At 37.9% G+C, this 18,074-nt stretch overlaps 1 protein-coding gene across 1 annotated transcript in view; it reads left to right on the top strand.

Annotated features, from left to right (window-relative positions):
* The first annotated feature begins 4,222 nt into the window (after positions 1-4,222).
* Positions 4,223-18,074, top strand: part of tpo (thyroid peroxidase) — a 32,579-nt gene continuing 18,727 nt past the window's right edge. Inside the window, exons 1-7 of the mRNA XM_074661394.1 lie at positions 4,223-4,354; positions 6,100-6,184; positions 6,297-6,457; positions 6,789-6,918; positions 8,854-8,983; positions 9,873-10,073; positions 11,065-11,556. Coding sequence (XP_074517495.1) covers positions 4,264-4,354; positions 6,100-6,184; positions 6,297-6,457; positions 6,789-6,918; positions 8,854-8,983; positions 9,873-10,073; positions 11,065-11,556 — 1,290 coding nt within the window. The 5' untranslated portion in view covers positions 4,223-4,263. The remainder of the gene's footprint in view (positions 4,355-6,099; positions 6,185-6,296; positions 6,458-6,788; positions 6,919-8,853; positions 8,984-9,872; positions 10,074-11,064; positions 11,557-18,074) is intronic.

Here is an 18,074-nt window from a genome sequence, read left to right as displayed (position 1 = left end):
TGTTTGCTACAGAGCTTATTTTCTGCAGTAATCCAAAACCCAATGGAAAAATCCCATTGGCTTTTTTGTTGAGAGAATCAAGGCAATGCTGACTTCTTGGTTGGCCTACAAACATGCGTCATCCCTGGAGCACTCTATAAGATCCTAGCCCTTTCAAGCCCTGGTGTCCTCAGGTACACCTGCCTGCCTGGCAATTCACATCTATCATACCCTCATGTGCTGGAGTACCTTAATTTACCCTGAAGGGTTGAACTGCCATTCAAAAAATGCCAGCATATGTTATCTGAGCTCAGTGAAACATTAGTTCACCCCTGAGCTTCATTACTATGATAAATTACACAATTATGCAGCTCATTAACTATAATCTGATATCATCTTAAAATAAGGAAACACTTAGTGTATTTAATTTGTAAAGTGGCTTATTTAACAAATGAACTGTCTTTGTGCATAAGAAATACACTGTGAAATGTGTTATTGTTTTAATGCCCTGTCATGATGGTTCATGATGTTCTATTATTAAACAGAACTGCATGAAAAATGTAATTTCACTGACCATCTGTAACCTGTGGCCTCGGTGAGCTGAATACCAATTAGCCGTGTGTTTTTAGCTTTGACACCGTCTAGTAGTGATTTATTCAAAGGCATCATTAGGCAACTTTGAGTTAAAAAAAAAAAATTGTATGCATATAATGGAATATTTGAATAACATAACAAACTACAGTAGCAAAAATGATCATACATTGGATTAACCCATTTGTGCCTGCAACTGAATGTATTTATTTCCTTTGGTGGAAGTGTTCTCTGGGCTTGCCCAAGGACAAATGTGAAGACATTTTCAAAATCAGTCAAACTGGCTGAAAAGTGTGTTTTTTCTTATCATACTATATCTAGTATTTGGGCACTACTGGTTTTGCAATAGACTCAATTTTATTAAAAATATATTATATTATATTAAAACAGTAGTACAATGTACCCAAATACTCGATATAGTATAAAAAGAAAATGGCTATATTTCGAAACTACAAGGAGCACAACCAAGTATTTAGTATTTATGAACTCATAACAAGTCCAATATCAAAGATATGCAGTGTAAAAAACAATATGGAAAACGTTTAATAAACACAATGATAGCGTTTTTCCTAATTTTTAAAAAATCCTGACTTTTACTATTAATAAAAGTGTGATTTTTCATGTGATCTAAACCTTTAAAGTTATACCGTTAGATACTTTCCCGAAGTACAGTATGTATGTACCAAATTTCAAGACTTAAGACCAATCAGAACACATGTTGTGGCATTTTTCCTTATCATATTAAACATAGTCTTTGGGCACAAATGGGTTAAACACCTATTAACAGTGAAAAACTGAACATTGCAAAACTATATTTTACAGGTGTTGGTTATTTTGTGTATCCTCTATTTAACCATAGTTAAGCATATACTCTGGTCTCCCTGAGACCACTATGAGCACAAAATATTCCTATATATGTCATACGTTTTTCTTTGGATGTCACTCGCTTCATTCTCTACAAACTCTGGTACTCATTTGTTGAAAGTTTTGTCTGAAACAGTTTTGCGTCGAAGCTAAACCAGTCACTGTGACAAGAGAGCATAGAGAGCCACCGCTGCTGAAGTCACTGCCGGCTGCTGCCACACACACAGCATCATCAAGTTGCATCAGCACCATGTCAAGCATGAATTTCAAGTGCACTGCTCAACTGTCAATGGGCCGTGACTCTCACAGTCGACTCCGCTGGCGCCATTGGACCCTGAATGCTAACTGGAGTATTTGTGATGAGGAGAAGTTTCCAGGGCAACTTCGGGACCGCTGCCATGGCCTTTTCCTCACTGTTAGTAATCCCTACAGTCTGCATCTAAAACTTTGAAAATAGGCCAGGGAGGATGGAGGCACAGCGAATGAAGCAGGACCACAAACCAATTAAAAGACCACAATGACTGCTGCCGATACCATGTTCTTAAAGAAACAGTGTGTAGCATTTACGATCTATTGGTAGAAATAGGAATGTAATATTAATAAGTATGCTTTCTTTAGTGTTTTAATTACCTGAAAATACGAATTTAGTTTTTGTTACCTTAGAATGAGCCGTTTATATCTACATAGAGAGCGGGTCCTCGTCAGAGCCGGCCGCCATGTTTCTACAGTAGCCCAGAATGGACAAACCAAACACTGGCTATAGATTGGGCCTTTTTTGCGTTTTCACATTTTTGTGCCGGCCACCGTAGTTCTCCTACAAACTTGGCACATGGGAGAAGTGGTTGGAATCTGCAACCTCACCTCTAGATGCCGCCAAATCCTACACACTGCACCTTTAAATAGTTGCACTCAAAAGAGTTGTTTTCTAGACTGAGGTCTAACACCACATACGGAGCAGGCCGCCATGTTCCTAGAGTAGCCCAGAACGGACAAACTAAACACTGTTAACTTTTCCTGCATAGGGCGGAGTCGATAACGTTACTCGCTCAGGAGTTAACCCTGGTCACTCCACTCAGCCGCCGGGAAACAAGACTCGGGAAACCTCTGTTGGACTTGAGTAACTGCAGCATTATTTCTGCACAAACTTCAACTTCCACTGTGCATTCACTTGATATTCTCAAAGCTAAACTAACTCTGCATCACTCACTTCCCATGTACACACACACACTACGAACTGGCTCTGCCACTATATACTCCAAATGACCTATGATACTCTTACAACAGCTCTAGATAAGGTCATTTGCGCTTTCGCGTCAGCCACTTTAGTTCTCCTACACGCTCGGCATACGGCAGAAGTTTCAGTTGGTTGTAATCTGCAACCTCGCAGCTAGATGCCGCCAGATCCTACACACTGCACCTTTAAGCAAAGACTACACTATTCAAAGTCTACAATATTTTTGACTGCTTGTTTTTAATGAATTTAATTAATGGGAGGATTGTATTTTAATTTAAAACAGTGGAATTTTGATGCAAAATCAATTCATTCTCTTGGAATTGCTGCATTTGTTGGATTTGCTCTTTGAATTAAATTCACACCAAGTCCAAATATTTGCATTGTGTTCAACTTCAGTGATCTTTCACCTGCTAATTTGGGCTGCTGACAAATAGCAAGCCGTCTTGACAGGTCAAGGAGAGCTGGAAAGTCTGAACTAGAGGATTTTTTTTGTAGTTTAGAAGCTGTGTTGCACCATCTGCTTTAATTTAATCTCCTCTGTCGAAGTATAAAGTGCTCCACAAATGAGGAAAGGTACCAGGCTTGCTAGCTCAGAGAGGGTTTTTTCCACTTCAGTAACTCTTCATAGATTGAAATGTACAATCCTGAGAACAAAATACCAGGGGGAGTAAACGTCCCAATACTGAGGAAATTGAAAGAAAGAAGCTCTTGTAACTGACTGGATGGGTTAGCGGTTACCTCACCAGCTAACTACAGTTTACAAACTGATTGCCCAAGTTTCTACTACAAAATATTAAATATTTAATATAATAAATATTTCTGACAAAACTGGCAAAAGCTTAACATAAAGAATGTGAAAGGGAAGGGTAATTCATCGTATATTCTTTCAACATGGCCGTAAATAAAGGCCATTATAGCACAAACTTAAAGCAATAAACTTTACGTGGTAACAGAAAAAAGAAAAAAACTATATTTAATCCCAGTTGTACACTTGACAATGTCAAGTCCTATCCTAGTCAAAATATTGGGAGTTATGGTCATGGTGTAGGCTAGCCTTTCTACAATTCCCAGTTACATTGACCTCTGGGCTCCTTGTTATTATTTGATTCGACTCTTGATGATCCAGTAATACTGATTTTATTGCACTTATTATCAGTCGCTAGTCCGGGACAACACTGTCATTAGGCTACACATAGGCCAACCTAAAATGAATTGTAATATTTTAGATGAAAATTCATTACAGCTTAATTTCCTACATTGCATATGATTATACCCTTGTTTATAAATGCCCTATACAATGTGTCCGTATTTTCTCTGGGATTGTTACACAGAGTTCCAGGACCTACAGATACCCAAGTGGCCGAGATAATGGGCAAGAAAAAAAAGTTATTTTTCAAACCAGTCAACCAAGGACAAGAGAAACACTGGATATCTGAGTTCCTCTAGTGTGGGCTGGTTTACTTAACCTTTCGCAATGGGCTCCCTGCTTTATCTGAATATATAAGGACAGGTTTGACAGTGCATACAGCACTAAGATAAGTCTTTATTGTTAGTGTGAAAATCTTTGATTCTTATGGTATAAACTGCCCACAAAAATGGCTTGCTATTTCAAGTTAATTGCTCTTGTTATGTTGCTATGCATTATTCTCCCAAGGTTTTCAACTGATGACGACAGACATTTCAACTGTAAGTAAATCCTTTTTTTATGTTTTTGCTTAAATCTCTTTTCATCTCTGATGTTTGATCATCTATGATAATAGTTGAAATATAAGGATTGGAAGAATTGATTGTCATAAAGAAAATAGTGATGCAAAATTTAAAAACTAATATTTTATTTTTAATCATATTTGGTTATTACTCACCTGCATCTGTTCAGGGAATAAGGTATACCCATGGAAGCAGGATAGTCAACATTCTTATGTCTCATTGAACCTTTTTTCCTTTATACATCTTGGAAAATAAAACAGCATTAGTTGCGAATACAGCATGTCCTTCTTTTGTATTCATACATCTGTTTTGCTTTAAAGCAATTCAGCAGATTTACTACCAAATCTGACAACGTGACTTACAAAAGAAAATGCTGCATGAAAGGCCGGGGAAGCTCCCACTCTTTTGTGTATTGAAAGTGATGATGCCTCAAATACATTAAAATATTAATTATTTGCTGACATTTAAAATCCCAATAAATTCAGAATCACCTTTATTGGCCAAGTGTGTGTGCACATACAAGGAATTTGACTCCCTGTGTTGTACAAAATTAGTGAATAAATAGGTATATATGTAAATAAAAAGCACCAATGACCAACAATAAATACGAAATAAAACATCTATATACAAGTCAAGTGTTCTGTAAGTTGTAAACATTACACAAAATGCTAAGAAATAAATACTGAATGGATATACATGGACTTAATTATGTGCATGTATGTATGTGTAATGATGTCTACATACTGTATATACAGTGTGTATTTATATTTACAGTGATAGATATGCATATATTTGTTTAAATTGTGAAGTAAAAACTGTAAAATTACAATCTATAAAGGCAACAGTGGCTTTTTTGCAATAGACTCTAATATACAGTCAGTGGTGGAAGAAATACTCAGATCCTGTACTTAAAAGTAGTAATACAACTATGAAAAATTCTCCATCATAAGCTTTTCATTCAAAATCCTGCTTATATAAAAGTAAGTAAGTATTAGCAAAATGTATCTAAAGTACTCAAACCAAGTACTCTAAATTTGTGTTCACCTATATTTTGTTTTTGGTGAAATATTGGCTATTTGAGCCTCAAACTGATTTTTTTTAATTAAACCATAGAAACAACTCAGACTTCTGAAAACATGTGACAAGGGACACCAAATAAGGATTCACAAGCCAAAAAGGTTGGGAACAACTGGTTTAATATATAACAATGCATTGTATTTTATAAACTTATTCAATGTTTTTTAATAAAGGCTAAAATCATAATCTGATAGTAAAAAATTACTATATAAATGCAGAGTAATAGCAAACAGTAGCATAAAATATCTCAAATTCTCTCTTCAAAATTGTAGTTTAACTACTGTAATTGCGTAAATATTTACTTTCCACCATTTTATACCACAGACTGTATATAAAGATGGACGACATGCCAGCTTCCCAAAAGTGAAGCCAAAACATCTTGATTGCCCCCTGGTGGCTGGCTGCAGTATAGCTCATAAATCCCACCCCCTCCATGTTAGTGGATGGGACATGAACCAAACTAAATCGTCAAAGTACATGTCAAATAAGTTTTTCCCAAAGATGTTTTTTGTCATTTTAGGTAGTTTCTATCACGCTGATGTATGTTCAAGTGTTTGCGCGTCGTCCATCAATATACAGCTTTATACAGATGATATTCTAGTCACAGATTTTCATGCTGTTCTGTTGTGATATTGCATATCTTCCAGCCACATCTGTCAGAGAACTGCTTTACTCCTCACATCAAGAAAGCCTTCAAATGTTACACGAAGCCTCACTCCACTCTAGACAACGGTAATGAACTATCAAATTGTCAGTCTCTGTTTTAACAAAAACAATACCTGTTCAAGAAGGAACAGATGGGAAACACAGCTTTTCCTTTAATCTGTCAATTTTCTGTGCCCAGACGAAGCTCACCCTCGTCTTCCACGCACTTGTTTACATTCCTTCGGCAAACCGAGCCTGAGACCCTGGAGATTTCCCGAGCTGCAGAGGTCTTTCAAACAACTCTGCAAGTCCTAAAGAACAGAGCCAGACAGAGATATAAAAGGGATGTCACGGCACCAGGTAGAATTGCTTTCTTTTTATTAAATCCAGAGGACCTCACCTTGAAAGAAATCTTTAGAGGCAGTTGGACATCAAAACAACCTTTACACAACCAACACTTCTAATTGGTCCTCTGTCACTGCTCTTGCCGTTTTAATAGTCTACCCAAACACTGGATCATTTAAACTTATGGATCACCAAAGTCCTAATAAAAGGAAATTTAAACAGACAGAAAGAGAGGCATTTTCAATTACAGTGTGTGTCCTTTCTGGTTTGATATGCTCCAAAGGTTAGCAAGATTGAATTCCATTCATTATTTTCTTGCTTTAACTTTAATTTGTCTCAATGCTAGAGCTGCTTTCCTGGGAGGACGTGGAGCTGATTGCAGAGCTGTCTCAATGTCCTCCTGTAACACATCCGGCCATCTGTCTGCAAAGTCATCTCAACAAGTACCGCTCCATATCTGGCGTCTGCAATAACAGGTATAGCTTAATGACTTCTTACTGTACCTTTCGAAAAAGTCAAAGAAGCAGAGCTATATTGTTATGTAGGTCAGCTCCCTGGCTCTGGAACTCCCTCCCCCAAGACATTAGAGACTCTGTGTCTCTCTCAATTATCCTATCCCATCTCAAGACTCATCTCTTCTCCCCCTCATTCATCCTTGTCTTGTCTGTTCTTTGTCTCACCACTGCTCCTTAGTGTTAAACAACTTTGAGTTCTAGAGAAGCGCTATACAAGTTCAATTTATTATTATTATAATCATTTATTACATGGCGTTGCTGAATACTCGATTCTGATTGGTTAATCATGGCGTTCTGCGTTGTGTTATTTCTATACAGCAGACCGTTGCTATGTATAACAGACCGTTACTATGGGCGCTGTTCGGATGTTTTTGTCAAATTATTGATTTCTTAAGTAAGTAGCCGTGTAATAAGCGGGATAACGTACAGCTAGCGGGTCATTGTTGTGAAAGAAACCCTTTCAGGGCGATAAAAGACCCCTCTGCTTCGCGTCAGGGTCACCCTGTCGGGGTTTCTTTTATAACAATGACCCGCTAGCTGTACATTATCCATTACAAAGTTAACAATGTACAGTACAGGAACCAGTGATGCAAGCAGACATTTTTTCCAAGGACCCCCCTCATAATCATAACAATTAATCGTAATCGAAAACCGTAATAATTATATGCTTACTTCCATTTGTACTCTCAGCCATTAGATCTATTTGTATTGTAAAATGTTTTAACATAAATACTTCAGACCTATTTCATAGTGATAAATAGAAACACATGTCAATTTGAATCATTTTAACACCTAATGAATCCAGACATTTAAAATGACCAGTTTAATGCTGACTTTCTGTAAGCGCTCCAACTTTAAAACAATAAACGTATTGTTCCTTAATTAAATCATTGGCAGAAAGCTCTGAACAAATCATAATAGAAGTTGTCATAACAGTGTTGCAAAACACATCATAGTACCTAAGCATATTACTTCAGAAAATGTTGTTGGAATATTTGCGTTAGAGTGAGTGAAGTGACTGATTCATGACAGATTTATATGATGTGTCACAATCATAACAGAGTTTCTATTGGCCCAAAGCTAACGTGGGTGGAAGTAATGGACACAATATGCTTGTTTTATTGATGCAAATGGTCCCCATCTATAGATACGCAATTTTTAATGATACAGCACAATTTTATAATTTATAGCAAATTATTTTGCGGATCCGCTGGCAGAGTGCCACCCGGGACCCCACTTTGAGTATCACTGCTTTACGGAGCTAGATTCAAAATAAATCACAAACAAGACATTTGAGAACGTCATCTTGGGCTTTGGGAAACTCTGATCAACATTTTTCACCATTTTCTGACATTTGATAGACCAAACAGCTAATTTATTAATCGAGAAAACAATCAACAGATTAACCGTCAATGAAAATTATTATTAGTTGCAGCCCTAAATTTAGTAAAATGTTCATTGACAATGTATCTCATTTGTTCAGCATCAGCTCTTAGCAACTAAAGGTTAAGGTTTAGGGAAAGATCATTGTTGTAGTTTAATACAGAAAAACTCCACAGTGATCTGATGACATGTTTATTAAAATTTAACCAAAACCCCATTGTTTTTCCCTAATTTTCAAAATCCACCAAAATGCTTTTGTTGCCATAACCACAACACATAGGACACAGAAACCTGTAAATTAACTGACTACACCCTGGATCACTATTCTATCAGCCAGTGATAGAGAGTATATCCCTGAATTAGCTCATCTAAGGTAGCATATTGGTCAGAATGTAGTATTCTAAACTCTTGATGACCTTTTTGGAGGAAAACGAATGATGTTGCATTCAGTGGCGGCATACACTGTTTCGTATTGCAGTATTTTTGGACACGCTTCATGATTCTTTTTGTCAGGCAAAATCCTCTCTGGGGAGCAGCCAACACTCCCTTGGTCAGGTGGCTTCCAGCTGAATACGAGGACGGAGGGAGAGAACCCAAGGGTTGGAACCGGGGACGGCTCCATAATGGATTCCAACTTCCCCCGGTAATCTACAAAATGCTGGTCCGACGGACACAAAAGTCTTGGTGGACGAAATTAGAAATGAGGACGAGCTCACCCTGCAAACCCAAGTTAATGTAGCTTTCCATTTATTTTTCTAACCTGTTTTACAGCAGATAAAGTCCACGGTAATTTAGGAACAGCAGAAGTGTGTGTGAGATGACACAGATAACAGTCGCATTTGAATATTGTGGCCCGAGACACTATTTCCCTAGCTTGAAAGGAGTTGTGGATAAACATTATTTCATTTAAACAGAAGATGAAACTGTTATGCTGATATTTGCATTGGATTTCAGTGTTAATTTATGCACTCGTTACACAGGGTGAGGTCCTTTTAGTGGAAGAACTCATCAAATATGCATCAGTTGTATCCAGCATGCAGTTTACTTCCATGTATAAGAGCTATAATTTACTAAAGTACTTTAGGTAATTAAGAAACTTTGATTCTTACTATTCCTTTTCTTAGAAAAACGGGTCAAGTAAATAATATCTCGGATACTTCATGTATTTCACAACTCATCTTTAATCAGTTGCCAAAGTCCTTTTTGTCGGAGGAATTAGGATATGAAAGAAAAGGCTTGCCAGAACATATCACAGCCCCTTCGTTGAGCTTAAGCCATTTATAACACGACTTAATAAATTAAAGAATGAACTAGTTCACACAAACAAGAATGCTATCAATCATAAACCCTGACTGGGACACGATAGGCCTTCCCCAGAAAATATGTTCATTTCCGTTAATGATGAGATAATAAAAACACTGACTGATAAATGGAAAGTCACTGCAGAGATGGCTGGGGGAAAAATGCAATTACACACTGTAAAAAGTTGTGCTCACTGTCATCCAAAATAACAAATCCTACTGTGTTAACAGCCATGGGAAGTCAGCAAGAAAATAGTGAGGAGCTCTACTAAACAGTCAGATGACGTCTATTCTCACATGCTGATGGAGTGGGGCCAGTACACCGACCATGACATAACCTCTACCCCTCAAAGCAATAGCAATGATGGTTCTTGGACTGGGGCGGATTGTTCGAACACATGTCAAAATGTGCATCCATGCTTTCCCATTGAGGTAAACTAAAACAGTCTTTGGACATTTTGCTGTCCCGTACTATATCTTGCTTGCTCTCTTGTTACAATCCTGTATTTTAAAGCAGTGGTTCCCAACCTCGGGTCAGGGCCCCCATCAGGGCAACGCCAAAGATCACAGGGGGTTCACCATGCAGTCAAAATTGTATTTGCTCATGTATAACTAAAATCATAATAACACAAACTGTATAATTTATACAAAAGTCTGGATATAAAACTATTTGAAATCAAACAAAATATTCAGCTTCAATCCTTATTTGTTGGCGTTTAGCCTTTCAATAACAACATTTTCACTCATTTGCCCTCCCGCTTCACACACACACAAAGGGGGAACCCGCCTGTATTAACTGGGCGGTCTAGCAGCAACCTAACAGCACCATAAATTGCAATTATTTAACCACAATAACTAAAAATCAATTTCGGCTCTAACACCATTATCGTAAATGAATTAAGGCGTTTCAAAATTAAAAGTACCTATTATGTATCTGCATTCGCTTGGTGAATCCGTCAAGATGTCATAACTTTATTTATGTTGACAAAACCGATGAGTTAAATTCAAGAAAGAAAGTTGATTTAATAAAAAAAGATGAACTCATTTAATACTCTGAATCAACTTATTCAAATTGAGGATTTTGTTTGAGGATTTGTAATTTTCTTTTATGGTGAGATTGTCAGCTTTTCTTAGACATAAGTAGAGGGGGCTTCAAGTAAAATAGGTTGGGAACCACTAAAGGAACAGTTCCACCTTGCAGGAAGTAGGCTTATTTGCTTTCTTGTTGAGAAGTTCGATACCACTCTCATGTTTTAGAATGGAGTCAATCTCCTCAACTCGGCAACAAATCAAATTCCCAAAATGTCAAACTATTCTTTTAAAATTCTACAATCACAAAACCAATACATTTGATAGATGGATCAGAAGAAGTTAAAGATGCTATTGAAGCAGCTTGTAATAATTACGTTTGTGTTCTCCACAGACAGATGATATTAAAACTGGTGCACAAGGCTGCATGCCTTTTCATCGCTCCAAACCGGCCTGCTATGTCAATTTTGGGTCTGATATTCGACAAGCCCTGCAGCGACAACAGATGAACGGCATCACATCGTTCATGGATGCTTCGGTTGTGTACGGCCACACTCCGAGGCTGGAGAGCTCCCTCCGTGACCTCGCTGGCCTCAACGGGAAACTTGCTGTCAACGAGCTATTCAGGGATCCCAAAGGAAGACCCTACCCTCCATTCGTATCCACTCTGCCATCAGCCTGCTTACAGAACCCGCACATGGAGAGAGTGGAGTGTTTCAAAGCTGGAGACAGTCGGATTAATGAGGGTCTGAACCTGATCGGTTTGCATACAGTGTGGCTGAGGGAACACAATCGGATTGCAGAGGCACTGAAAAGCATCAACGGTCACTGGAGCCCGGAGACTATTTACCAAGAAACTCGCAAGATTATCGGAGCTCTGCATCAGGTATGTGACTACAATTGTTTCAGCATGCCAAAATAAAAACCTCTCTAAGCTGATTTAATAAAAAACATGTTGACATAATTTGGGTAGCAGCTATACATTATTTTCATTATCTATTAATCTGTAAATGATTTACTTAATTGATCGTTTTGTTTATAAATGTTTGAAAAGTTGTCAAAAATGTTGACACACGTTAACGCATTTAAAGGAACAGTGTGTAGCATTTTATTAATATATTATTTATAGCATCATATTATATTAATAAGTATGATTTCATTAGTACATAATCACCTGAAAATACATATCATGTTTTTGTTTTTGAATGAGCCATTTCTATCTACATATGGAGTGGGTCCTCTTCACAGAGCTGGCCACCGTGTTTCTACATTAGCCCAGAACGGACAAATCAAACACTTTTTTAGATAGGGCCATTCAAGTTTTTGCATCGGCCACCGTAGTTCTCCTACACGCTTACCACACGGGAGAAGTTTCAGTTGGTTGCAATCTGCAACCACACTATTAGATGCGGCCAAATCCAACATGCTGCACCTTTAAAAGAAAATTAGACATAGAGAGGCGAAATCCCTCCCCTTCCAGTGGACTACCATGGGACTTTATTTCGAAAAAAAATATGGACGGTAGTCAACGGTGAGAGACAAATAATGTTTTGATCCCATTTGAATAGCGCCATGACATACACATATGATGTTTGGCAATTTAAAACATAATTTCGCAAGTCAAGAAAGTGGCAGTTTGTCATAGGTTTGTCGTAGCATCATTTAGTTTTGTGTCAAACCACTCCGTGATCTACATCTCTCGTCTCGCACAATATACGTCACAAACATTAGCTAGCTAGCTGGCTTAACTACGTTCCAAGCACAAATGAAATGTTATCTTCCCTGATGTGTTTCGTCCAGCGACTCCTGGTCTTTTTATCAGCCGGGAAGCGAAAGAATGAGCGAGAACCGTTGATTGTGTGAGTAAATCCAAGTATGAAACACTCTCTTCAGCGAGAGAAACGTTACTTACGCGACTTTTGGGTGTGTAGTCTTTCTAAATACGTATTTTCTTCTTATACTTCAACAGTTTTACAACAAACTGCAACTTTTTTTGACTTGCAAAATTATGTTTTAAATTGACAAACATCATATGTGTGATTCATGGCGCAATTCAAACGGGATCAAAAAAATATTTGTCACTGGCCTTTAACTACCATTCGTGTTTTTTCTGAAAAAAGCTTCTGTGGAAAGAACTCTTACATTTATTGCTGTGATTCGAAACTGCACAGTGATGAAATAAAGCTTTAAATCAATGTGCTGATATGCGTTGAATTTATAAAGCCGGCTATTCACCCAGTTTTTAATAGGGGTCAGGTACTTAACACATTAGATCCCCAGAACATTATATAAACATTTAAAGGAAAATTCAAAAGGAAAATGCATATGAAAAATTCTCTATATTTGGTTTAGCCTCAGTACATTAAGTCAGAAGAGCATCTTTGTCTCAGTTACTTTCTGCAGTTTTTGCGAGAGCTTCTGTTTGAAGATGTGTTAACGTCTGATTTAAGCCATTTGGGATGAATAATGCTGTAATAATGAATAACAAAATCAGTCACAAATTCAAATGACAGCAGCTGCATTCAATTAAAGGAGCACGAGACGAGCCATTCCACATAACAAAAATTGCATATCTGAAAACAGTCTAACCACAACATCTATTTAGTAGCTGTTCTGGAGCTTTTGATCATATCGCATACTCTTCATCAGCAGACGGAGTTTGTCAAGTTGTTGTGGAAGAGTAGATTTGAACCTCAGCTTTTGAGCCAACATGGACGAGAAGAAGTACTTAAAGTGCTCATGGAAAAATGGAAATTTAACCATCTACTATTCCGTGACAACTGATCATCTACTGAGGAAGATCATATGATATGATCAAAAGCTCTAGAGCAGCTACTGAATGGATCCAGCCCATTTGCACGGAAAGGCGTATAAATGCCACAATAATGCACAAGGCGTTTAGCGTGCAATAAGTACGCCTTTCTTGATTTCCACGTGTCATTTGTACACCATGTATCCTGTACTGACCGCAATGTAAACACATCCGCGTATAAATGCTACAGTGAGAGTTAAAATGTAGTCTAAAAAGCAAGACTTTTAACCAGGAGACCCGTGTTCGAGACCTTTGTTGACAGGTGTTTTGTTTTGTAAGTTACGTTAGTGACATTTGTCCCGTGACGATTGTTACTTGTTTTTTGTTGACGTTTGTGTCGTGTTTTCCGTAGTTGTTTCCATACGTGTTTTACTTAGTTCATTTACTTATTTTAAGCCCAAACATCACGTTGTCCCTTACCCTAACTAAGTAGTTTTCTTGCCAAAACCGCAGACGTTTGCGTGGCGTACAAATGACACACGAGAAAGCTAAAATGTGTACTCATGACACGCGTAATGTCTATGTAATGTCGTGGTATTTATACCTATATTTATGCCTTCCTATGAGACTGGGTTGATGGATTGCATTGTTTCTCAACTGTTTCCAAGGTCAAGAACTTTGAACCTCAGATCTTTGCTATTGGATGTAAAATATGTTGTCTAGATGTTGCAAAGCTGCACTTGTAAGCTTTCAGTGTAACAAACTGACACACTGATAAATATGCTGGCTATAGTGACTGAGGAATGGCTGCTAGTTTTAGTAACATGTATGTATAAGAATTCCCATGTCAGTTGAGCAAGGCATGATAAAGATAGAAGGGAAAAACTGCTTGGAAAAAAAAAAAAACCTTAGAGCTGAGGCTGTAAGAATCAACCAGCCGATGAATCCACTGCTTTGCTGTCATTGCAAACTCTCAGAAGGATCTTTTACAAATCACCTGAGTGGTGATGCTGTAGTTTCCAAACTTAGAGGCAAAGTTGGCTTCCGACTTTTCCTCAGTGAGCCCATTATTGTTTAAAGCAGCTGTAATCGATATTTTTAAATTAAAGGGAAAATTCACCATCTTTTATGTGGATGTTCAATCAGTGCTGATGGTAAATGTAGTGGATTGAAGCTATAAATTCCTGTGTGTGCTATATTGACAGAGAAAGCTGCGTTCGGAAATTCAGAAATTGGTTGTTCTTCTTGCATCTTAGGTCATCGTATGATGGTTGCAAAAAGAAGTCTGATTGTATAGAAGTCTATGAGAAAATGACCCTACTTCTCACTTGATTTATTACCTCAGTAAACATTGTAAAAATGAGTTTATGGTCTCTATCGCTAGTTTCAAGTCTTCAATACTATTTAGAGTCAAATAGACCATAAAGCAGGGTATGCTTTAGGGCGTGGCTACCTTGTGATTGACAGGTTACTACCACAGAGTTGTCCTGTCTGGGCATTGTCTGTGTTTTTGTCTTAGAACTTCAACCCTTCCACAGTTTGTTTTCAGTTAATCAAAGTTAATTATCACCTTTTTTGGTTGCTTGAAAATGTCTTATTTAGCATTTGGTTGTACTTAGCTCCACCCTCTCGTGTCACTTCTGGTTGCGAAAAAACAAAATGCCAATCTCAAGAGCTTCAAAATGGCAGTCCACAAACCAATGGGTGACATTGCAGTGACTACATACACTTCTTATATACAGTCTATGATTTGAATGGTGTCTTCTTCTTAGCTGATATCCATTTGAACCAAAGTGCAGCTAATGTGGTTCTGATTGGCTCAGTGCAAACCCTAGACACCGTTTCTGTTGATGGATGACACGAGGCTCTTCATAGCAGGCATTCATCCATCAGAGCCAAGCGGAAAAAATGTGTCAAATGATTGACAAGTTATGATAACAGTCTCATGACTGAGTCTCAGTCTCATTTCTCTATTGTCTGTGTGTGTTTAGTTTGTAATGTAGAAAGTGCGGTTTTGTTGCTGCGGTTACCTTTTTGTAGTTGTCAACAGCGATGCATGGTAGGCAGGATGATAGCAGCTATTTCTATTAGCTGGGATCATTATTAAAGGTGAAGGAAATGCTGGGTACATACTGTTTATTCTACATGAAAAAATAATTAACCAAAATATTTTTGAATTGAAATGATTCATTGCTTCTAGCGAAGGAGAGGAGTGGAACCTGGTGCTAGGCTGTAAAGTTTCTGACGCATTTCTGAGCAGAGGGAAAAATAGTCTGTAATCTGTCAGTATTCGGGGGCTGACATTTGACCACAGCAGCGGATTAACAGCTGCTATTTTCAGGTGACTCAGGGACGATGACAGAGAAAAGAGATTTACAGTATTAAAAAGAGATGGGTCCGAGGTGGATGGGTTCTTTAAATAATTTTTGAGGATGAAGTATAAAAGGCAGGTAGAGGATTTACATACTGTAGCTGTAACCATGACCAGCTTGGAAAAATCCCCTGTACTGGAAGTGGAGTGAAATGTGAGGCACTATCTGGTCTTACCAGCCTGCAAACCAGCAGACTGTAACATTATCGATTTTTTTCATAGAGAAAAAAAAAAAAAATCTTAAAGCTGAGATGAAGAATTAAAGAAGCACTAAAGCTCTGTGTTCTTTTCATAATCACATCTTCCATTTTGTTACACTATTGCCTCTTAGTCTTCCCCCTCCACTCTGTATATATATATAGGTCAGGGTCAGATACAGAACAGTGCCCTGCCCTTTATGGCTGTGCATGGCATGCAAATTTCATTGTTCTGGCACGCAATGATACTGTAACACAGGAAAGGTCATAAAAAAGGCGTACTGGAGATATAGAGTTAGAGAAATAATAATGAAAACCGCATGTCAGACTACTGTAAATTGGGATGTGTAGAGAATACAGCTTGTCTGGAATTAGATCCATTAATGTTATATGTAAAATGATTAAGTAAATTCCATTATGTGATGATAAAATGAGCATAACACAGTAAACGGCCTTGCCTTTAGCCTTACTATTTGATTTACAGCTTCGGACGAGTTAGCTCAATAAGTTTGAGGACTCTTTGTTTAGCTGCTTAGAACAACAAAATCATTTAGAGAAGCAAAAGAATGTTATCATGTTTTTTGCCCCATTAAGCTGTGGTAATGTGATACATGGTATTTTATGATTAAACTACAGGCAGGCATTATTTTTGCGTCTGCACTTCTTGCCCTTCATTATCTTTTGGGACAAGTATATGCTTTTTTTTTTTTTTAAACTAAAATGATAATATAAAGGATAATATGAAATCATATAATTTTAGCTTTAATGTACAAGTCACCATGATGTCACCCATTAGATTGTGGACTGCCGTTTTGAAGCCTTGAGTTCGCCATTTTGGCATACCCTGCTTTATGGTCTATTTGACTCTAAATGGGACCATAATTTACTAAATGAACATCACGCTGTATTGAAGAAGACTTGAAACTAGCGATTGAGACCATAAACTCATGTTTACTTCTGTACAATCTGACTTTTTGCTACCAGAGGAGTCTCCCCCCTGCTGGCTATTAGAAAGAATGCAAGTTTAAGGAACTTCCGCATTGGCTTGACTTTTCAGACCCGGTTTTTGCCCAGTGGTATGTACATAAAACCATGCGGCAAAAACAGTGCCAAAGTATGTAAAATTTCATTCTAACTCAACATTAAACCAGGTAACTCATTAGTGGAACAGCATCTCTTCTGCAGCTCTACTAATTAATCACTGTAATAACCTGCCTGTATATGGCTGGAATAACAACCTGCATAGTTTAACTTGGCATACATGGTGGTCACCCACAAAGCCAAACCACCATTTATGATAACAGCATGCCTAGTATAATCTAACTATACCATTGATAGTGGGCGCCAATCAGAAAGCCTTCTCATGTTTATGAATTAACAGTAGTGGAGGAGTTTATTGCTCTTCATAACATAACAAAATATTAGATGTATATTAGATGGTTATAGCTTAAATGAATGCCTAATGCAGCGTAGTTGTGTTATATTTTAATATTAATGTTGAAATGTCTGCCTGTAATGAGAAAAGTTTGCTAGTTATCCAATCCCACTTAGAAAGAAAACATCCAACTCTGCAGCCCTGTACAGCTCTCAGCAGCTTCCAGCTCATTGTTGTGGCTTGTCGGTCCATATGGTTGAATCCCAACAGCTCTCACCAAGCCCCCCATTTAAATCCTCCGGCAGCTGTTCCCAGCAAACAAGCTCACGCAGGGCGAGTGTAATGTAGGATGCTGTTTTCATACAGCATTATTCTTGACAAGTCACCGCAAAAGTACTGCTTTAATGCATTAAAAGATGTGCTATGGCAGTAATTACTTACAAAAAACCCCACTTCCAGGCCAAGGGTAGTGTGCAATTAGGCAGGAAATGAAACATAACTGTTAAAGTGTTTTCAAGCTGGTGCTATGAGGTGGATGCCAGTGAATGTGTACCTGTTTAAGGAATTTGCTACTGTGTATGTCAGACACAACTTTAACTGTTTACTGTGTGTCTATGTCAGACACCTTCTGCTTTTGCAAGAATGTAGTGGTTGATATTCCATTCCCTTCTGCTTGGAATGCGAGATATATTGTACTATAGAAAAAAAT

The sequence above is a fragment of the Sebastes fasciatus genome, chromosome 15 (assembly GCF_043250625.1).
Source record: "Sebastes fasciatus isolate fSebFas1 chromosome 15, fSebFas1.pri, whole genome shotgun sequence".
Classification (NCBI taxonomy): Eukaryota; Metazoa; Chordata; class Actinopteri; order Perciformes; family Sebastidae; genus Sebastes; species Sebastes fasciatus.
Note: the sequence above shows the minus strand (reverse complement) of the source record. Positions and strands in the feature narration are given on the sequence as shown.